This window comes from Haemaphysalis longicornis, unplaced genomic scaffold, assembly GCF_048455015.1.
Source record: "Haemaphysalis longicornis isolate Haplotype H1 unplaced genomic scaffold, Haemaphysalis longicornis Haplotype H1 scaffold_2, whole genome shotgun sequence".
NCBI lineage: Eukaryota > Metazoa > Arthropoda > Arachnida > Ixodida > Ixodidae > Haemaphysalis > Haemaphysalis longicornis.
Genome location: NW_027526295.1, coordinates 67,365,198 through 67,385,896, shown reverse-complemented (window position 1 = coordinate 67,385,896; position 20,699 = coordinate 67,365,198). Strand labels below are relative to the sequence as shown.

Below are 20,699 nucleotides of genomic sequence, written 5' to 3'. Positions count from 1 at the left end.
ACGGCATTTTTTTCCCCAAGGTCAGAGCGATTTGACGAAGTCGGCGACGAGCGCCAGCATGTCCCAGGAGTGAGCTAACGTAAGGGTCCCTGCCGTAACTGAACAAACTGAAGTTTTCAGTGGTTGTAAACTGGAAACGAGCTCGTAACGACAGCAGCAAGCCAACACCATTCGAAACTTACGCGACGACTGGCACTATCTCGTCGCTTCTTGCTGTTCCTTACTCCCCTCGTTTCTATTTTTACCTTTGCTGGTTGGCGATATGACGGCCAACCTCCTGTGAAGGGATTACGATACGAAGCAAGGTCGCGGCTGTGCGTGCTGGAACGGTTCGTTGGCCCCGAAGAGCCTCGAACCCGAAAATTCGTCTGCGCGACGGCGAGATGTCGAGCTCGGCCGCGGCGCTAGTTTTGTACGCATTGGCGCACACGCTTGCGAGTTCGTTCGGACCTTCAACCGTTTACTCCACCGTTCTTTGTCATAAAAAGAATGTGCAGTATGTTTCACGGGCATTTAGCTCGCTATGCAAGCTGTAAGCCCTGCCTAACATGCGTTTGCTTTTGCCGGCCTCCGCCAATCGCAGAGCTTAGCCCATGTGACGGCATAGGTTCTGTTGCGGAAAATGAGCTGGTGGGTCGCATGGTCATTTCCTTTTTTCCTAATTATGTAGCTTATTTGAGCGAAGTTTGCGTTATAAGTGGTGTCGCTATGGTTCTAACGAGGCAATCTTTCGAATGAACCAAACTTGTGTTTTCTCTTCATGGCTCCTTTAAGAACGGGCAAGATATGTGTTTTCGTTGCTTCCTGGTGCGATCGTACTCCGGTCCTAGTATTTTATTTTCCGGTAGGTGTCCTACCGCCCACAGTACGGCTCGAGGAGTCTTTTTTCCACATGCGTTCTTTCTGCGCGGACATAGAGACTTTTCTTATATCTTCTCTGGCTTCGAAATCTCGAAATTTTATCTGTGGCATGGTGTGCATTTGCATCGCCCCCTCTTTCTCGGCATTCAAAGCGCTTGCATGTCTAATTTCCTCTGCTTTCTCCGGACTGTGGATCCGCCGTCAAAACAAGTTGCCGTTGTTTATTTTGAACTTCACGTCTGTTGCCTTGAGTGGCAGGCGGTGTATATTGCCGACGTCATCTTTTCTTGTCGTCCACCTTCATACAGTGGAATGGCTCATGAATTGTTTTGTGTGCGAGGGAATAATTAGGGGGGATTCACCTGATAATATTCCTAGGGGACTTACCACTTAACGACCCCCTACGTAAAAACCGTCGTACTAAAATAAGATTGATTGATTGATTGATTGATTGATTGATTGATTGATTGATTGATTGATTGATTGATTGATTGATTGATTGATTGATTGATTGATTGATTGATTGATTATGAGGTTTAACGCGCCGACGCTACACAGGCGATGAAGCGCGCCGTAGTGGAGGGCTCCGGATTAGTGTTGACCACCTGGAGATCTTTAACGTGCGCGGAAATCTCGAACATGCGGGCGTTTTCGCTCATCGCCTCCGTCAGAAAACAGGCCGCTGTGGCCGGGTATTGAACCCGCGTTTTTGGGCTCACCAGCAGAACGCCTTAACCACTGAGCCACCGCGACGGGTCGCCAATAAGAAAAGCTTTGCAACAACATATCAATGTTCACAGCGGCCTAGTTTGCTTATAATACTAGCGCTGCTTAGGGCAGACACAAAAAGCTTATTAGGCACAAAATACTTTTTTTTTCCTGTTACAGGTGGTAACTGTCCTAGGCAATATTCCCCTCTCTGTTTCGTCCACCAGCATTCTAATCTTCTTTTCGTCCCCTCGACAGCCTTGAAGTTTCCTTCCTCGGTGATACCCTTAAATCCTAGGGCTTCTGGAAGCCCAATATCTTCTTCAAGTAGATTTGGATGGATACCCTCACATTCTACATTAAGTGCCACATAGTTTCTGTTTCTTTTCGCACACCACGCATACCCAATCATTTCGTGAATACTTCCCCACAAAGTTCTTAGTTCGCAAGCAACCTGCTCTAGCCTCAAAAAGCAAAGCACTGCCCTGGGAATTATCGTAGAAATTTTCCTTTCTGATGTTCAATTTCTCAGCCCTGTACATCTTTAACAAAGTTTTAGCTACCATTTTTTCCCTACATTTATTCATTTCAATCTGCCTTGCCTCTTTTTTGGTTACCTTGGCTGTTTTGAATTCTACACTGTTCTTTCCGTATTTCATCGTTAGTCTTCTAGTCTTCCTTAACCACTGCGTGTCCACGCTTTCCAAGTATAGGTACCTAAAAACCTTAGCTGCCCACCTTCGTTGATCCATTGCTCTCAACCTCATCTTAAAACATATTTTACTATGTGCTTCTTGAACTCCAAACGACGCCCAGCACATATCGCTCTGTACTGCTTCGTTAGTTGTTTTTCCATGCGCGCCTAAGGCCAAACGTCCTACCGTTCTCTGGTTCACTTCAAGGCCTTATAGAACGTCTGATTTTAAGCAGAGTACAGCATTCGCAAACGTGAGACCTAGAACCATTACTGCTTTCCACATTCCTCTTACTACTTCATATTTGTTATACCCCCACAGAGCTCTATGCTTCATTATGGCTGCGTTTCGCTTTCTGTTAACCTTAAGTTGCTCCTCGTGAGTTCTTAAGTAGTTACCCCTTCGTTTATCCACACTCCCAAATATTTATATTCCTTCACTCTAGGTAATTCGCTTTGCTGGATAGACACTACGGCAGTGGTAGCATTATTAAAAACCATTCCTGATTTTTCTGCACTAAAATTTAACACGAGGTCGGTGGCTTCCTGGCCGCTAATATTTATTAGCCGTTGCATATATTAGCCGTTGCAATATTAGCCGTTGCAATATTAGCCATTGCATATATACAGCGGTTGCAATATTAGCCGTTGCATTAACCGTTGCCTTAGCCTTGCTTGCTAGACAGCTAGTGCCATCTAGTGAAAATTAAATAAACCAACACGTGTTCTTTATGCATTCTTTATGTCACTAAAGAAGTGAAATATCTCTAAAAGAGCGAAACTAGGCAGTTAGGACCATTTTTATGCATTTGGAAAACTTTTCGTATCGGTGCACCATGCTTTTTAAGTACGTGGGACATGAATGAATGAGTCCCATAGGAGTGTGATCAGGTGAGTTCCCCTTAAACGAAAAATTTAATTCGAGCATGACTTCGCGGGGAGCGTTAGGGCCTACTGGAAGCTCTAGCGGTGTTGACATCACAGCTTACGTTCTTGTCACTAAACCCAACCATACTTGAAATAATAAAGTACTGCTTGGTGCTGGTATTATTTGAAAGTCAGGTCTGTAGTACAACGGAAGAGCATTTTATAGTACAACATTGAAGAACGGTCCAAGCTGTGGAGGCGAAATTCAGCCTCTTACACTTAATTCTCTGGGTAGCAGGTTTCGGAATGGAATGCGCCCTCATAGCCATTGTGCACACATCACATTACGAATTCTAATGCTTCCTTTTTTGGTGGATCCGTAACGTAGTTAGGTGCTATGGGGATTTCGGGTAATCGGCTAAGTCTGTGTTGTCACGCTGACCATGAACAGCATGGCTTTGGGACGGGACAGGGAACAGTGCGAAAATGGCACAAATATAGCAACAGAGACAAAGACTGCAACGTGCGTTATGTGGGCCGGATTTCGCGTATTCCGGCTATTAACAGCGTAGTGTTTTATTCCAGGATTCACAAAGATTTCACTTACGTCATATCCATCACGGAAGTGACGCTAGTACGACGAAGCAAGCGGCCTGTAAAGGGTGCACCCCTGCACACAGGGTCTTCTTGCGGGAAAGAAACCTTATAAACTAAACAGTACGTTTTATTTGGGGTTGTTCGCTTTCGGGTTGTATATTTTAACACGAAAGTGTTTCATGCTGGGCCACACCAAGATTTCACTGACGTCATATCCGCCACGGAAATGACGCCGGTACACCTTTGCAGACGCGAACCGCGAGCAGGATATTGCTCGCCAAGCACATCCAGAAGACAGCCGCCGACCCGCCAATCATGCTCAGCTGCAGGTTTCGCTGCACATTTCACTTTCGTGTTTTGCCGATTCCTATTACAGAGGAATCCACCCCAGTTTATTTTTTGCTGGTGCAGCTATAGATCGTGCAGATGTCCCATATGCATTACCAACTGGGCTAGTTGGTAATGCATATGGGACATCTTGAAGGTAGCGCAATTAAGCACGGGCACTAGGAACAGAAAGGACTCACCACAGCGCTGACTCACAACTGATTTTTATTGGAATAGACACCCCCTTAAATACTTCAACCTAAACCCATGTGACCACACATCATACATACGTCACGTTCCGGCGTATCATTTCCAAAACATGAATGGCATGAACAGTGTGGATGAAGGCGCGTGTTATATTCACGTTCCAGAGCGATTTAAAAATTCAAACTCACTCTCATGTAAATAAATCGACGGCACAGTAAAGCACCACACCCACTTTTTTTCTTATATTATGTGGCTCAATAATTTTGCGTGTTCCTTTTGTTCCACGCAAAAAGTGTGTTTACCTTACACCATTTCCTTGCCGTTATGTGCATATTGGAGAGACAAGTCGATGTATCAATGTGAGGTTACTAGAACACAAAAGGACGTTAGGCGGGGACACCTACTCGCACGTGGCTCAACCCGTATCCAAGTGCAAATGCGAGCCTGCGTTCCAGGAAAAAGTTATATTATCTGTGCACAGGGACAAGTTAACACGCGAAATTATTGAGGCATATAATATAAAAAAGGGGGTGTGGTGCTTTAGTGTGCCGTCGATGCATTTACATAAGAGGAAGTTTAAATTTCTAAATCGCTTCAGAACGTAAATATAACACGCGCCTTCATCCACACAGTTTGTGCATGCCTGTAGTGTTTTGGAAATGATACGCTGGAATGTGACGTATGTATGATGTGTGGTCAATTTAACTGCGTGACTGTTCTAATAAAAATCAGTTGTGAGTCAGCGCTGTGGTGTGTCGTTTCTTTTCCTAGTGTCCGTGTTTGAGTGCGCTACCTTCAAGATGTACCATAGCTATACACCAGTCCCGTAAAGGTTGTGGTGAGGATTGTTTGTGGTTCATGAGTTTTGATTTTATGCGTGTGTAGATCATATCCGACATCCACTATTCACATTAAGTTCGGTAGGTGGAGCGGGAAGTGCTAAAAGGCCAAATTTTGCATGGTGTCCCAGCCGGACTGCGCGAGCCGTTCAAACAAAAAAGCACGTCAAAAGTAGTGCAATAAACCGAATCTTCTCACCTTTGCCTACAGCCGAAATGGAAGTGTTTTGACTCCCAACCACCCCCCCCCCCCCCCGCACAAAAAAAATGGCGCTGCTTGTACTACTGGTGCAAGGCTGGAGAAACAGCAGAGCTGGCGGCCCCCCTCCACTGGTTGGAGACCCGGCTGTTGCATCACCATCGTCATCATCATGATCCTCATCATCGTCAAAAGCCCACTAGGTCCACTGCAGGACGGACTGGTAGCATTTCGGCTGGCGTACCCGCAAATTTTCCCGCCATTTTTCCGCGGGGCTACCTTGATTTCCAGACCAGGACTTCCCACTGTTGATTAGCTCGCATCATACATTCGCGGGTACTACAAACGTATTGGAGCCCGTAAAGGCCACGGATCTGTCAGCCCGCTCTGGTTACAAACACTTGCGAGCTCGCGCCGCAAACTCAGGCTCGAGCCCGGGTTCGTTTTTTTTTTTTTTCGCTTCGTTCCCACGGGAGGTACTACAAACGTATGGTGTGGCAACCTGGTGAGTCCTGGTGTGGCAACCATGGTAGCCCCGCGAAAAAATGGCGGGAAAATTTGCGGGTTCACCCGGCCCCGAGCCGCGGCGCGAGCGCGCAGGGGTTTGCAACCAGAGCGGACTGACAGATCCCCGGCCTTTACGGGCCCCAATACGTTTGTAGTACCTCCCGTGGGAACGAAGCGAAAAAAAAACGAACCCGGGCTCTAGCTCGAGTTCGCGGCGCAAGCGTGCAAGTTTTTGTAACCACATCTCTCTCCCTTCCCATCAATATCCAGCAGCTCCTGTCCCTTGCCGCTCGATTACATTCTTTGCCTCCAAATTTCCTTTTTTCATCCCTCCATCCAGTAATTGGCCTTCCTCTTTTTCAAGACCCGTTTATCGGTGTCCCCGCTATCATCCTTGTAGTCCACCTGGTATGATATTACGCCTAATTACGTGACCAGCCCAAGTCTTTTTTTATTTTAACTGCGATATCTTTGACTCTGGTTTGTTCTCTGATCCAGGAAGCTCGTTTCCTGTCTTTGGGTGTTACTCCGATCATTATTCGTTCCATGTTTCCTCTCCGTATGTCATCACCTGTCATCATCATTATTCATTATCATTATGTCATCATCATTATTCGCCAAGTTTCCTCTCCGTATGTCATCACCTCGCGTTTATTTGTGAACGTGCCACTGAATTCTCCAAGAGTAGCTGGCCCGGAGTATTTCGTCCGCAGGCTTTGACATCCCTCCCAAAGCGGACCGCGCGCGCACTAGAACCCGCGGCCAAGTCCTAAACCAACTCCCGTGCTACGAACCGAAAGCAAATGCCGTGCGCCCGCAATGCGATAATACATCAATCGGATTGACGCCTGTTTCATTATGTGAGAGACCGAGGTTCGAATCCGACCACGGGGAGCGTTTTTTCTTCTTCCCAATTGGCTTGGCTGCACAAGTTATTGTTCCCCGCAGCTGCTACCACTCCCTTGCGCGGCCTTTTGGGTGGCCCAGTGGTTAGGCTGCGAGTTTCACGGCGTACATGTCCTGGGTTCGATTCCCGGGACTTCCATAAACACGTTTTTTGGTTAGGCTTCGAGGTTTGTTGGTGCGACGGTTGGATTTGTGCAGACCTAAACAGCTGTGCTGTTAATATCCGTAAAGAAATTCTGGCTGTCGATTACTACACTTCCAAATGCGAAACTTGTGCGCAGGGCGAAGTGCAGTCTTCTCGGTCACGGCGCACATCTGCTGCGTCTCAGCAAAGGATATCGTGATGAGCGAACGCACGGCGGTGCGCGCGAATCTGCCGCTATCTCGCACCGCGTCGCCGCCTCCGAGCATGTCGTTGTAAATCGTGTTTAAGCCTCCTGCGCAAACGTCAAGTGGTTCGAATGAGCCACGAACGCAGGAGGAGAGTCTGGCAAAAGTGTGAGGGGAAGGCGCTCCATGGCGGTGACGCTGAAGGACCGATGTTACGTGCATCACTCAGCGCGTGCTGAGCATATGTGGCGCGGCCTCGCCATACTGCCCTCTCCCTCACACTTTCACCATACTTTCATACTCCGCTTTCCCGCGGTCTTATATTCGGTGGCGTCTTCCTTCTCGCGGTTACCTCGTAGTGCGGCGCCACCGTGTAGCGGTTCGCGCCGCCTTGACATACCACTCTCCCCTTCATGCTTGCGCCACACTTTCCTCCTTAGTTTTCATTCTGTATTCGGTGTTCCCTTCGTTCGCTCCGTTACAAAGCGGGCGACGGCGCCAAACCGCAGTAGCAAACTCCTAAGTGCTGTACAGTAAACGAATTGCCGACAGTGCAAAGAACTTCTCAGTCGTGCCTTTCTTGATACAGCATGCACGAGATTCTTTTTTATGGCTTCCTGATGTTTGACGACGCCGTATTTTCGGCGGTGCTGTTGCTTGAGATGTTTGGGAAGTCTTAAATCTTTTTGAAAATACTACACACGACATATAAAACAAGAGTGCAAGCTTGCCTGTTCACAGATATTGCTTCTGAGTACCAGGTGCTTCAGGTATACTTCCACTTACAGTAATCACAAGGCGTTTGCGTTACAGACTCCTTTGAGGTTTCTTGTTGCGTCTCAGACGAACGAAAATGACAGGAACGATTGAGGCCCGACATTAAACTTTCTTTCGCCATCACATTGTGTAGGTGTTCTTTAGTAATCTTTAAGCAGTTCACCAATTTATTTCTCGACAGCGAGTACGGGGATGGACAGTGTCTGAGAAAGCTTTTCTCCATACAAATTCCTCAACAAGCCGAAGCAGACTGTTCGCCCCGCGGACAGCAGTGACGGAATATAATTAACTAATTAATTAGCCTTTATTACTTCTTGAGGAACCCACAATTATAGAACGGTGAAGAGTTACACATGCTGTGGCAGTATGCACTTGATTCTCTTGGCGGAAAACAGTTGGCCTCTCTTTTAAGTTTGGGTGTACGTTAGGTGAGAAAGCTGTGAGATCGTGATGCGCCTGACTGCAGTGCCACATTTGTTTGAGGCACCCACTCTAGGAGCATGTTTATAAAGAATAAAAAAATGTAAACAGATTGCCTTCAAAACTGTTTGTATATGTACAGGCAACTTTTGTTTAATTGCACTAAATTTAGGCAAGCGAAAATTGCGTAGTTGCACGAGGAACGTTTTTCAGGGCTACGTTAACGTCGGGGAGGTCCTCATTCCTGGAAATGCACTCTCCTTTACTCACTGCAGGCATCAAGGAGATGCAACGACTGGTGGGACTCAGCGATTGGGTCTACTGGGCGAGTCACTACCTGGCTGGCTTAGCCATTCACACGTGCATCTCGACGATAATGATGCTCTTCCTGTGCATCCTGAGGAACGAGCAGGGCCGCGCCTTCATCGAGTACAGCGACCCTGCGCTGCTTCTTTGGATACTGATGTGCTTCTGCAGTTCGTGCATCATGCACGCCACGCTGCTCTCGATGTTTTTCTCAACCTGTGAGTGGCATCCACCATCGCTTATAAGACACCGACTGGGGTGCTTTCTTTGAAAGAATGAAAGTATGTACGGTGTCGTAAAAATACGTACTCTGCTTGCCGCAGGCTGCATTTGTCATTACACGGTTGTACATCTAATGCAATAAATCTAACAAAAACAAGTCCGTTCATTCGTTTATCTTCCATAAATTGCCATTAAAAGTACTAAATCCTCATCGCGGTGGCTAGGCGGTAATATCTTTGCCCTACTGTGCATGTGGTAGTGGTTTACACTACACTCTGCAAGTTATATTTTAGTTAAACCAAGAGCAGGCTCGCGTGCTGCGTGGCTCGGCCACCGTTGACAATCTCGATTCGGTAACATCCGCACACGGAAACTCTGAAATCCTGCTAATTTTACAGCGGGCAAAAACAGCTGAAGAGTCGACTTTGGCTGAATACATGAACACAGTAATTTCTTTACCCAATAGATTTTCATGTTTGCCCGAATCACGCCACGCAATGGAGCGCACACCTGACAATTTTTAATAAATTAAACCATGAAGCCACACTTCTTACTCAAAATAATTATCGCTAGCATATTACGTCGCTCTTCAACGATGTTCACTGGAAGCGCTGCGCTGGCCCTATCCAAAAAGATATACAAACCAGCTGGTGTTGGTTTTGTTGTTGTAAGAACTTTAACCTGAAGCATGCAGAACATCCAGGAACGCCTAAGTAGTGAGAAATGAGCATACATACAATTCGTCTAGGCTCCTACAGTTCCATTTTGAGCTTGCAAGTCACGGAAGTAGAACAAAAGAGCATATCCCGAATGTCAACTTTCTTTTATGTTTGCCGGAATTACGTACGCAGTGCTGCGCCCACATGACAATTTGGAATAAATTAAACCATAAAACCACCCTTATCGCTCAAAATATTAGTCACTAGGATTACTGTTTTGCGTCGCGCTTCAACGATGTTCACTGGAAGCGTTACGCTATTTCAATCGAAAATGATATACAAACCGGCGGGTGTTGTTTTCGTTGTAAGAACTTTAACCTGAAACGTGCAGAACATCCGGCAACACCTGAGTGGTGAAAACTGGGCTCATATATAACGCGTCTATGCTGCCACGCGTCTACGCCAAATCTCCAATTTACTCGCCTTTTTGGTTGAATCACAAATGCCCAAGGGGCGAATACTGGGACTATACATGGTTAATATTCCGCCCACGAATTTTGTTGCCGTCTTGAATCGAGGGGGAGGAGAAAAAAATGTTTTACTGAGCAAAAAAGAAAACTGCAGAAAGGTCGCTGGTGAAATCCGAATGATGGCAACCAGTCTACAAGTGACAGACCCTTGGTTTATACCATGGCGTTGTTTTCCAGACATGCAGCTCTCTTAATGACGGCATACAAAGTCCGCTTTAGCTGAGCGTTTCTACCTCCATGGCCTCCCACAGTCCTCCAAATGCGGTTTGTGACTGAATGGCGGTTGAATGCTGTCTTAGCGCCGTCAGCCACATGCCAAAGGACCTCAACATGCCCATGTTATGTTACCGAAACGGAAATGAAATAAACAGGCATAGAAGTAAAAGTGGGGCGCCTCTCCTTTATTGCAGCAGCCTCAGGGTGGCGCTTTCTCTTCATAGAAGCCTAGTTTGAAGATCAACTTAGTGTCTCTGTACTATTCCCTCGCAAAAATCGAAATGTTCATGCCACGCGCTTCCGAACATGGGAATTACACGATCATGCCATTTATCCGAGGTGATACAAGAAATGAGTGCACTTTATGTTTGGTTTTTCTTCCACAACAAAGGGCATATGTTAGGTCCCTATAGCGTTTAGTTCCAGACGAAACCATTCTGTTTCAGCTGAGGGTTCGAGTGCTGATAATATTGGTGAGCCTCTATGGCGTTTTACGTTATATCTTCCTTCATTATACGTCTCGGGTGCCTAATTCGAAAGCAAATATTGTTTTGTGTAATGGCAAAACCATGCAAACTTGGTAGAGTAACGATTCTGTCGAAGATACTAATGGGTGATAGACTGGATCTCAAGCGGAGCTCAAGCGGGAACATTGTTTGATAATTCAGTAAGAAATATCATAACAAAAACTCGATAATTTATCTTCTGCACGGTCGAAGTAAAAACGAAAATCCAATTGTATCACAAAAAATGTATTTTGACAACCCCATTTCAAATAAAACAGCAGAACATCAGTTAAAATATTTTTGAAAAGAAAAAAATGGTGGGTATAATACAGCGATCCGCAGGTAAGAGGAGCCATAGACCATGGCTGCATTGAGAACAAGAAACATTATACGTGGTCTTCATTCCTCTTAATGAACCTCTGTCGAGTTGACCCTCTTTGGTCCCCTGTGAAGTTGAAAAATGGTCTCATCTACAAGATACGCTTGTCCTGTGGTCATTGCTATATCGGGCAATCAGGTCGATGCGTAAACGATAGGCTAAGAGAGCACCGAAACGAGTGCCAGCAAGTGACGGTGGCAGGAAACCTCGTCACTTCCAGCGTGATTTATTAACGGTGCTATGTCAAATAGCCCAACCCGAAGCTTTACTGAAGACCAGACAAAAGGCCAAAGGAAGCAATTTACACAACCTCAAAATACAGGGTCTTCTACATGACATCGTACTCCACACAACTTTCCGATTGTTTCACACATTTTTTTCTAGTCGCATTGCAAAATCGCTGATCTTGGAATAGTGAAAACGTACGCCGAAGCCACGTATAGTTCGTGCATAACTTATATACAATTAAAAATTATCGGAAGTCACTATTTGTGATAGGCAAGGTTCTTTACGTCTTCCCTCCACTCACTCCAGTGATAAAAAAATTTATGGGAGCGGGGTGGGGGACTCGCCTCCCTCGTATCCTTTGCCTGCGTAGGCCAGTGGTTCGAATTAGTTGATGATCGCTAGTCCGGGAACCGATTCTTTGCTTTACCTAGGAACTTCCATCTTCCCAAATACAGCTTCTGATCTAACTTTAGTTGCATAAAGAAACGTGGCACTCTATACAAATGGGACTTTTGGAATCACAGGGGTATCTCAGCACCCCGGAAAAGTCTAGAATAGCATCCCGGCTTGTGAAGATTTGTGAAGTTATCTTTACGTCACATGAGCACCCGAAAAACAGGAAGGAAAAATGGAAGCGGAGCGGCTTTAATGGATATTTTTTAAAAAGGTGCTTCGTCGGCAGGGAAAAAACCAACAGAGCTATGAAAATGTATGATATTTAGCTTAAAATGGAGTGTGTGTTAGTGCCATTTTAGAATGCCTTGTAAGCTTTAGTCAGGACGTTTTGTATGCAAAATTATAGGTTAATATCTGGCATACAAGGATGACACCAGATTATGAAGATGCCTATCCGTATAGCTCATGTAGGGTGCTCATACAGTTAAGGTGTTCAGGTTTGTGGCTAAGTATCCGCTAAGGTAAACTATGAAGTACGCGAATGCGTAGGGCTGCCCAGTGGTTTTCACCAATTGAAATTGCAGGGGGAATCTTTGTGTCACCGGGTATCAGTTATTTCGGTTATTTTTTATGTAACCAGTAGTGCGCCCGTGGAGGAGCAACAATCCCTATGGGAGCTTATCCATGGTTGGTCAGGAAATATATACTACCAGTCTAAGAACAAATGGTTAACTGTCCGATTGTCTTTGTCAACGTTCAAAGGTTATCGTGGCAGTTTCCACAAAGTTAATAAAAGAATGCACATATTTCGACTCAACTCGAGGTTCGAAACATTCACTCAATGGTGCTTGAAGTTGGACCGCTTGTAGGCTGCACAAGCTCAGTTTCTTTATCTCCTGTTTTTACCAACATGTTTCAGGCAATACCTAACCTAAATATAACGTGACCAGCAGACACCAAAACGTTTCATAGGGATATGAATTTCCTTGCTTTTTTACACTGATCACTTGGACTGCGGTTAATCGTGACAGCAGGCAGATTATTCAGCTCAGTACACGCCAATGAACTTTCAAGTAGAAACCCCACTAAGCTCTAAACACGTCTGGGCAGACGTGCGCACCGCCCACATCCTACACGCCACATTCCCAAATCATGAATGAACAGACCGGAAAGGAATGAATATTATTTCGCATGCAATACCCCATTCACAATTACCTCAAGCGTTAAGACTAGTTTATCCATTTAGCGGCGTCGGTGCCAGATGGTCGGTAACTGGGGCCCGTGGCGCATCCCATGCAGCTGCATCAGCCGTGGCTGGAGCCATGGTTTACTGGACTATCTGCTGCCTCTTGCCATTTCTGGCTCTGGAGCACGCCGACGGGCAAGGCTATCATTACATCCAGCGGAAGCACAAGCTCTGGACCGCCATCTTTCCCGGAATGAACCTCCACTGGAGCTTTCGTATTTTGGAGCGCTTTGAGAAGTTTGGTGAGTGCTGTAAAGAAAAGGCGCCCTTCAGTATTTCTTGCGGCGCGCATAGGAAGGAGTTTGTGAATGGTACGGCAGGATTTTTCGTTCATAGATCTGTATCGTAATGTAGATAAAGCTTGGCACTACTCGCTTAGTAGGCGTTTGTGGTTCCATGATATTTGGAAAAAGGTTCAAAACGCGGGAGACGAGGACGACGAAGAACACAGGACAAGCGCTGACTTAACAAGCTTTATTGACGATACCGCCCAGAATATACACAGAAGGGGAAACACAAAAAGACGATAAAGAAAACGATGGGCATGAGGTCTCACCTACACAGGTGTTGAACCCTATCGCGACACAGCCAGATAATGGAGTTTTTTGAAAAGTGCTATCGACGGCACGATGACTCATAGTTCATCCAGTCGCTCTATCTGTTCCGCTTCTACGATTTCGCGTGTTAGCTGTTCACGGTGTCTATAGACAATTTCACATTTTTTGAAGACCAGGACGCAACCACCATCTCGACAGTGAATGCCCAGATGGCCCTGTACTGCGGTGTTAATATTGCAATAATGCTCTTTTATTCTTTTGTTCAGGCATCTGCCCGTTCGGCCAACGTACTTCTTCCCGCAAGTAAGCGGAATGGCATAACCCACGCCAGCAGTTCATGACATGAAAGGCTTTCTGTGCTTGATGGTGCAAATGTTTTGTCGTCCGGCACGGGAATTCACGCCCTTGCAAATCTCTGATAATTTCTCAGGGGCAGAGAACACCGCTCTAACATTGACTTTGTTTCCTCTCTTCTTTAAACTGTGCGATATTTCTTGCAAATACCGCACTTGGGTGTTTTGGTAATTCATTTTGGAAAAAGGGTTAACAGCGCGGGAGATGCGGAAGACGAAGAACACAGGACAAGCGCTGACTTCAACAAGCTTTATTGACCGTCAATAAAGCTTGTTGAAGTCAGCGCTTGTCCTGTGTTCGTCGTCCTTGTCTCCCGCTCTGTTAACCCTTTTTCCAAAATGAATTACTAACACGCCAAAGCTTCCACGCTACTGAGTTCCATGATATTGCTGTAAAATTGGCTGGCAAGAAAATCTGTTTAGTAGGCGCCAAAGATGCTCACTGGAAGAGTAACGTTATTTCAATCGAGAATGATATACAAACCGGTGGGTGTTGTTTTTGTTGTAAGAACTTTAACCTGAAACATGCAGAACATCCGGAAACTCCTGAGTAGTGAAAACTGGGCGCATATACAACGCGTCTATGCTGCAACAATTCCATTTTCAGCTTGCAAGACACGGCAGTAGAACCGAAGGGCATATCCCGTATGCCTAATGTCCATATTACTCGCCTTTCTGGTTCCATCACAATTGTCCAAGAGGCAAAGACAGGGACTATACGTGGTTAATATTCCGCTCACGAATTTCGCTGCCCGCTCGAATGGAGGAGGAGGACGAGGAAAAATGTTTTACTGAGCAAAAACTCTGGTCATATCCGAATGATGGCAACCAGTCTACAAGTCCCTTGGTTTACACCACGGCGCTGTTTGCCAGAAATGCAGCTCTCCTAATTACGACGGCATACGGAGCCCGCTTCAGCTGAGCGTTTCGGCCTCCTTGGCCCCCACATTCCCCCAATGCGGTTTGTGACTGAATAGCGGTTGAATGCTGTCTTAGCGCCATCGGCCGCATGCCAAAGTAACTCGAAATGCCAATAGTATTTTACCGAAACGGAAGTGAAATAGACAGACATAGAAGTGAAAATTCAGCGAATGCTGTAAATATGCCTGTAAATATACGTCAGCGGAGGTAATTTTGTATGAGAACTGTAAATTATAGATAGTAACCATTCCCCACATTATACCTCGGACAGAGGATATTTACAAATTTATTAGGGCGCAACACTGACGGTCAACCAAACAAAATATGTGTGCGTCTCTCAAGCCTACAAAGCGCCTAAAGCCTGCGCGCGTGCATTGAAGCAAAAACGAACGAATGCAGGATAACAAAAAAACATGCACTCCTCTGCCTAACGAGGACAACGGTTGAACGCGAAGTTCTCTCGTAAGAGATTCTTTGGTTGGCCAATCCCACATTTCGGGTATGTGCTACTCTGGAGGTACGCAAAACGCTTCTACAATACCCGCACCAACTCTCATGTGTCCACTCCGTAGGCCTAACGTTTGGGTCTGTAGTGTACGGCGCGAATCCGTACCTGCTCCTTGGCGTCCGCTTCGACCATGTCAAAATGTAGCAATCGGATAGACGTCGGGTTAGTAACGCGAAGGACCCAGGTTCGGTTACGGACACGGGAAGCGTTTTTAGGGGCGAAGCACGGTAGGGGCTCCGGCTGTCGGCGTCTCATGTCGTCGTATTCTGATGTAGTCGCGGTACTAAACACCGAGACAGGCGTTTTCTAACGCCTCGGGCTGGAACATAACGATTGTTCAAAGAACACACCGGGACACTCGTGTTCTTACGCATCGCACTAGAACGTTTCATCTGCGAGGACAAAAATGCGTAGTAAAAGAATGCACCGGGACCCTTGTTTTTCGTTGGCTCTTGCATGCTTGCTTCCATTTCGCTCCGTACTCGCTTTAACTTTAAAATTTGCAGTTCTCCGTTTCTAGCTCCACTTCTTCTCCACCTTCGTAATTGGGATGTCGCGTATATCACCTCACGCCGTGTGGCAAGGGAGAGGCTTGCAATGTTTGAGTACACTTACACACTGCATGCTTCGCCCATCACCATGTCTCACGTTAGTGAAGATGGCCCGGCTTATTTTTTTCACTTCACCCGCGATCAGTCATCATCATGGTCAGAGACAGTTTGCTTTCCTGCGGGGCATGTTGGCGAACAACGTCATCAGTGAAGACACTAAAGCTTTGCTTTGAAAACGCAGAACAGTGTAGCATCGAGAGGGAGAGAACGCACGTTGGTACAGTGGGTAACAAGGAGGTGGGGTGACGTGAGCATGCGCCACCCCTGCGCTGCTGTGCAGAGCGGCGGAGTTCTGCTGTATGTCTCGATTTCTGCGTGTGTCTATGCGCACGGCCTCATGGATTAGCCAGGGCGCAAGATAACAGCAGCGTACTCATACAGAAAGATGGCGACCCGCACAGAAAGAAGACAGTGCACAGAGAGAAAACTTTATTCGAAAGACCGCCAGCGGTGCAAGAGTTCCTGCGCTAGTCTTCGCGGGGGCAGCAATACTCTGCTGGGTTGTCAGGGACGCAAAATGACGGCTAAATGTTTTTAGTGGATGTAAAAGCAAAGACATCCACTATCCAGGATACGCTTAGTCATTAGAGAAGACACTTGATAAGCTAGTCGTGGTTTAGTGGCCAATTCTCCAAGAGGATGGTGATGACGAGCCATCTGGAAAGAATAGAAGACGAGAAAGAGTTGGAAAAATGTTGAAGCTGCCGCAAAGAAATTGACCGTTCGGAGAACGCCGCGACGAACACACGCGAGGCAGCGGTGAGAGTCGGGCACCTGAGGCCAGCGTCTACGCCCCGTCGACTTCATCTTCGACGGCCCCGTGGCTATGTACCTGGACCCACCAAGGGCTTCCTGCTGCAAGGCCTGCCACAAAGGTGGCAGCCCTCGCAGCAGGGAGCCCTAGGGCATACCTCCCGACTCACGGCGTAACCAAAACTCGGGAGGGTATTGGTTTGGGCGAGTTGGTACATAGCGACGTATCGATCGCAAAGACGAGGAAAGGAACACAGAAGGCGACACACAGAGCGCTGTGTGTGTCGCCTTCTGTGTTCCTGTCCTCGTCTTTGCTTCGCTTCGATACGTCGCTATGTAACCAAAACGCCACCCTCAGCACAGCCGAGTGCAGCGATGAAAACACCACTAGCGCACCACACTACGTCTGCCACCATGCCATGGCTACGATACGTCGACGCCACGTCAGTGCAAGGGACAACGGTGGGACAGTTGATTAGGGAGAAGTGGTAGGACGCATAGGTGTCGTGTGACTGTTATTAGGACTTGGATATTCATTGTTAAGGGTTTCTGTTTGGTATAGAGTAGCACCCCGATTATACGACTTCGTAGGGAGCGTGAAACAACGTCGTGAAATGCGGGCGTCGCAAAATCCGAACAATTACGCCTATACATTAGTTTCACGCAATGGATTTGCAACAAACTTCTATGTAAACAACGAACTAATGTTTTGTAGGGCTCGGAAACCCAAATCACTAATTCGGAAAAAAATATACCAGTGCAGGTGCCAATCACGCTGTCGAAAAAAACCTTGCGCCGCAGTCAACTGCCCCGATTCCCCCTAGCCAGTGCAAATCATGGCGCACACGATCACGACAAACACATGTGGAAGCATAAGTCTGTCAACCTAACTTTCTTTGGTGATTCGCTGCTGAGCGGGGGAATCGGACACCTGCACTGTCCACACTGCCCCTGCTACCCCTGCGCAACAAGAAGAGACGCCAGTGAGGAGAGGGGGAAAGGTATTGTGCAGAGGAGCGGGCCGCTGCTGGAGGGGAGAGAAAAGAAAAAGAAGGCGGAGAATAAAGCTATGCCGCAGAGAACCGATTGAGCGTGCTCAAGGTCTGCAGAATAGACCCTCGGCACATTCATTTTGTACGCCTTTCGGTAGCGTGGTTCGCGTGGGTCATCAATAACGCTGGTCAGGCATGAAATAGAGTCAGATGACAAAGGTTTTAAATGCAGTTTCTAGGGCGACTTCGCCAGTACTCCACTGCGCCGTCGTAACACCCGGGTTTTTTAGATGCGACGCTGAGAGCATCTCTTGTCGGCGGCCCTGTCCTTCCTGCGTGCGTCCGTCGTCGTCGTCGGCGTCCGCACTCTCCTCCGCTCCCCCCTCTCCTCTCCGATAGCGAACACTCTCTCGCGAGGGGCATTGGATTGGATTGGATTGGATTGGATTGGATTGGCTTGGCTTGGATTAGATTGGATTGGATTGGATTGGATTAAAGTGGATTGTGTTGGATTTTGTTGCGTCATAGCCGCGGCAGACGCACTGGCACCGGCGCGTGCCCAGGTGAGAGCGAACACTCTCTCTCAACATCTGCGGGTGTGCGGCACAGCGCGCTCTCACTCCGCCGGTGGGCGGCGCTGCGCGCGGTGCTGCGCATGTTCAGTACTCTCTCTCTCCGCGGTCTCCTCTCCTTCGGGCGCGCTGCGCATATAACCGGTGTGCCGCTCTCCGGTGGCCTTTCGGTCGACGGTTGCTCTCCGCTTGCGCTTGAACTCCCCTCAGCGTCGCATCACACCAGGGTTCCCGCGAGGGGAGGTGGGCGTAATTTTTTGTCGTAAAACCCGGAAACATATCCCCGGGGTTCCAGTATACCATATTGTAGTAACTTGAGGTTTGGGTTGATGATGCGTGTGTTTTGTATGTTCAGTTAGAGGTTCAGGGTGATTTGGTTTTGGGTGTGGGCTTTAATGCTTTGGTTTGTTTTAGGGTTATAAGAAACGTTTGTTTATCAAAACAACTAAAGGCTTGTCCTCTCCTGTCCTTACGGCTGAGACCCCAAGTGACAATTACGTCTTGCTAACCGTTGTTTAAAAAAGTTTGGGAACTTGTGTTTGATGTTCTAGGCTGGTTTACTTCAACCAGACCAACGATTTCTTCTAATCTCAAAAGTATGTTACTTATGCGAGATACGTATGGATATAGAACTATATTTTCAGAACAAAATAAAGGCTTTTTAAATCTCCCGGCATCAAAGAGAAATACCCAATGGCAGCGGGGCAAGTTACTGCAAGAGAATAAGCTCCGAAAAAGTTTTGGTGTTGGTGCTTCTCAAATTATAATACGATAACAGAATCTTCTAAGTGAAAAAAGTTACCTTGATATTTTAAGCCATTGAGGTAGGAGTGGACATATTGCGTTATAAAAGCGACCGAATGGCGTGAATCAATAATAATTTGCTTTTCTGGCTATGTAAGTCATTTTTATTTGAGCAGAAAAACAGCGGTTCACATCGCTTCCGCCATCTGTACCAATTATAACCCTTTACTTGCGTGAAACAGACACCACTTACATGACTGAAGACGTTTGCAACCTTAAAGGCCCGAAATGCATTTAAACTTGTGACGTTCCAAAAGTTCAGATATTTACAATTATTTTTGTTCCGTGCACTTATTTTATCAAACCATCCAATTGATAGGGAGATGGGTTATTTGCTTCCCAAATAAACTGCTCACACTATTATTGATTTGACTTCTAATTTGTCCTTCAGCACTATAGATATAAACATATTCGTCGACAAGAATATTTTTGCAATGTAATTATGAACTAGGGGTCCAAAGCGTTACATTAAGTAGTTATACAAGTTTTCAAAAAGCATTTATGGTGGTAAACGAGCCTAGCATTCTAACGCTGATTGATATTCTAAAGATTTAGAAACACGTAGAATGCAATCCATTACGTTGAAATTTTCAAAGCTGGCCCGCTTCCAGACAGTTACATACCTTAGGAGAATACGTGTTATCTGATGCTGTTCCTACAAGACGCATGTAAGGCCCTCAGAATAAAAATACGCGTTTCTAGTGAAACACGTGGCGTTAAATTTATTCCGGTAACGAAGCATTCACGTTAGAGTAGTCAGTGTATTTGTGGTATGTTCTTTTCGTCATGCCAACAAAAAAAAATATTGGTTACAGTATCGCGCACCTCGTAATCAATCTAAGTCTCAGTAGTGGCATATTTGCTGTCCGTAGAGGCAGTTAGCTCAGTGCGTAGCCTAGAATTACATCCTTTCGATATACCGTTCACCTCCCCAAAAGGCTTTCTTTTGTCTTCAAACAGCCGCCAATGTGGGCAGCAAAGGTAATATCCACATGTAGTTTTACATCTTAAGGTTGCTTCTTCACTTTAGTTGTCTTAGTATCGCACACATGCATTAGCTCAAGGTAGACTATACAGTAACGTTGTACCCTTGCAAACACAGGTTTTTACTCCTCTATGATATCTGTACTTAGTTTTGTTCTTTTTCATGTCCGTATGTCTACCGTAGACTGAAGGAAATATTGTTTCTACTTCCATCAATCGCATGTACGCTTCAGTGAAAATAGCCAATAATTTGCACTTCAAAGCTTAAAGCCACATGACCTGTTTTACTGTCAGTTGACCACGGAGCCAACTGGAATAATTTCTTCGACTCCGCCGCCACTCCGGACAACGTGACCCTGGGCGAAATGATACTTCTGGGCATATCCACGGAATGGGCCATCATGTTTCTGGTTTGGTATATCGACAACGTGTTCCCGACAGGCCCAACAATAGCCAAATCGTTTTTCTACTTTTTAAAGGTAAGAGGATGAACACTTCCGAAGGCCTAATTTGATGTTCAGCACCACTTTTTAGCCTGACACTGGCAATTTTTATTTGGTGAGCCACGTAGAAACTAGACATTGTTGTTATAAAAACGCGGTATATAAAAGCGCATAATATGTTTAGTCCAATTCAAATTCAACCAGTATTATTTAAACACACCGAATATTTAGACAAACTACCATCCTCGTAACAATTCACAAGTAAGCAGAATAT

The 20,699-nt window shown here is 46.3% G+C and overlaps 1 protein-coding gene across 1 annotated transcript in view; it reads left to right on the top strand.

Moving 5' to 3' along the window:
- Window positions 1-20,473, top strand: part of LOC144168034 (uncharacterized) — a 55,117-nt gene extending 34,644 nt beyond the window's left edge. The window contains exons 6-8 of the mRNA XM_077697124.1: window positions 8,515-8,763; window positions 12,981-13,169; window positions 20,277-20,473. Of these exons, the coding sequence (XP_077553250.1) occupies window positions 8,515-8,763; window positions 12,981-13,169; window positions 20,277-20,473 (635 nt within the window). The remainder of the gene's footprint in view (window positions 1-8,514; window positions 8,764-12,980; window positions 13,170-20,276) is intronic.
- Window positions 20,474-20,699: the final 226 nt, after the last annotated feature.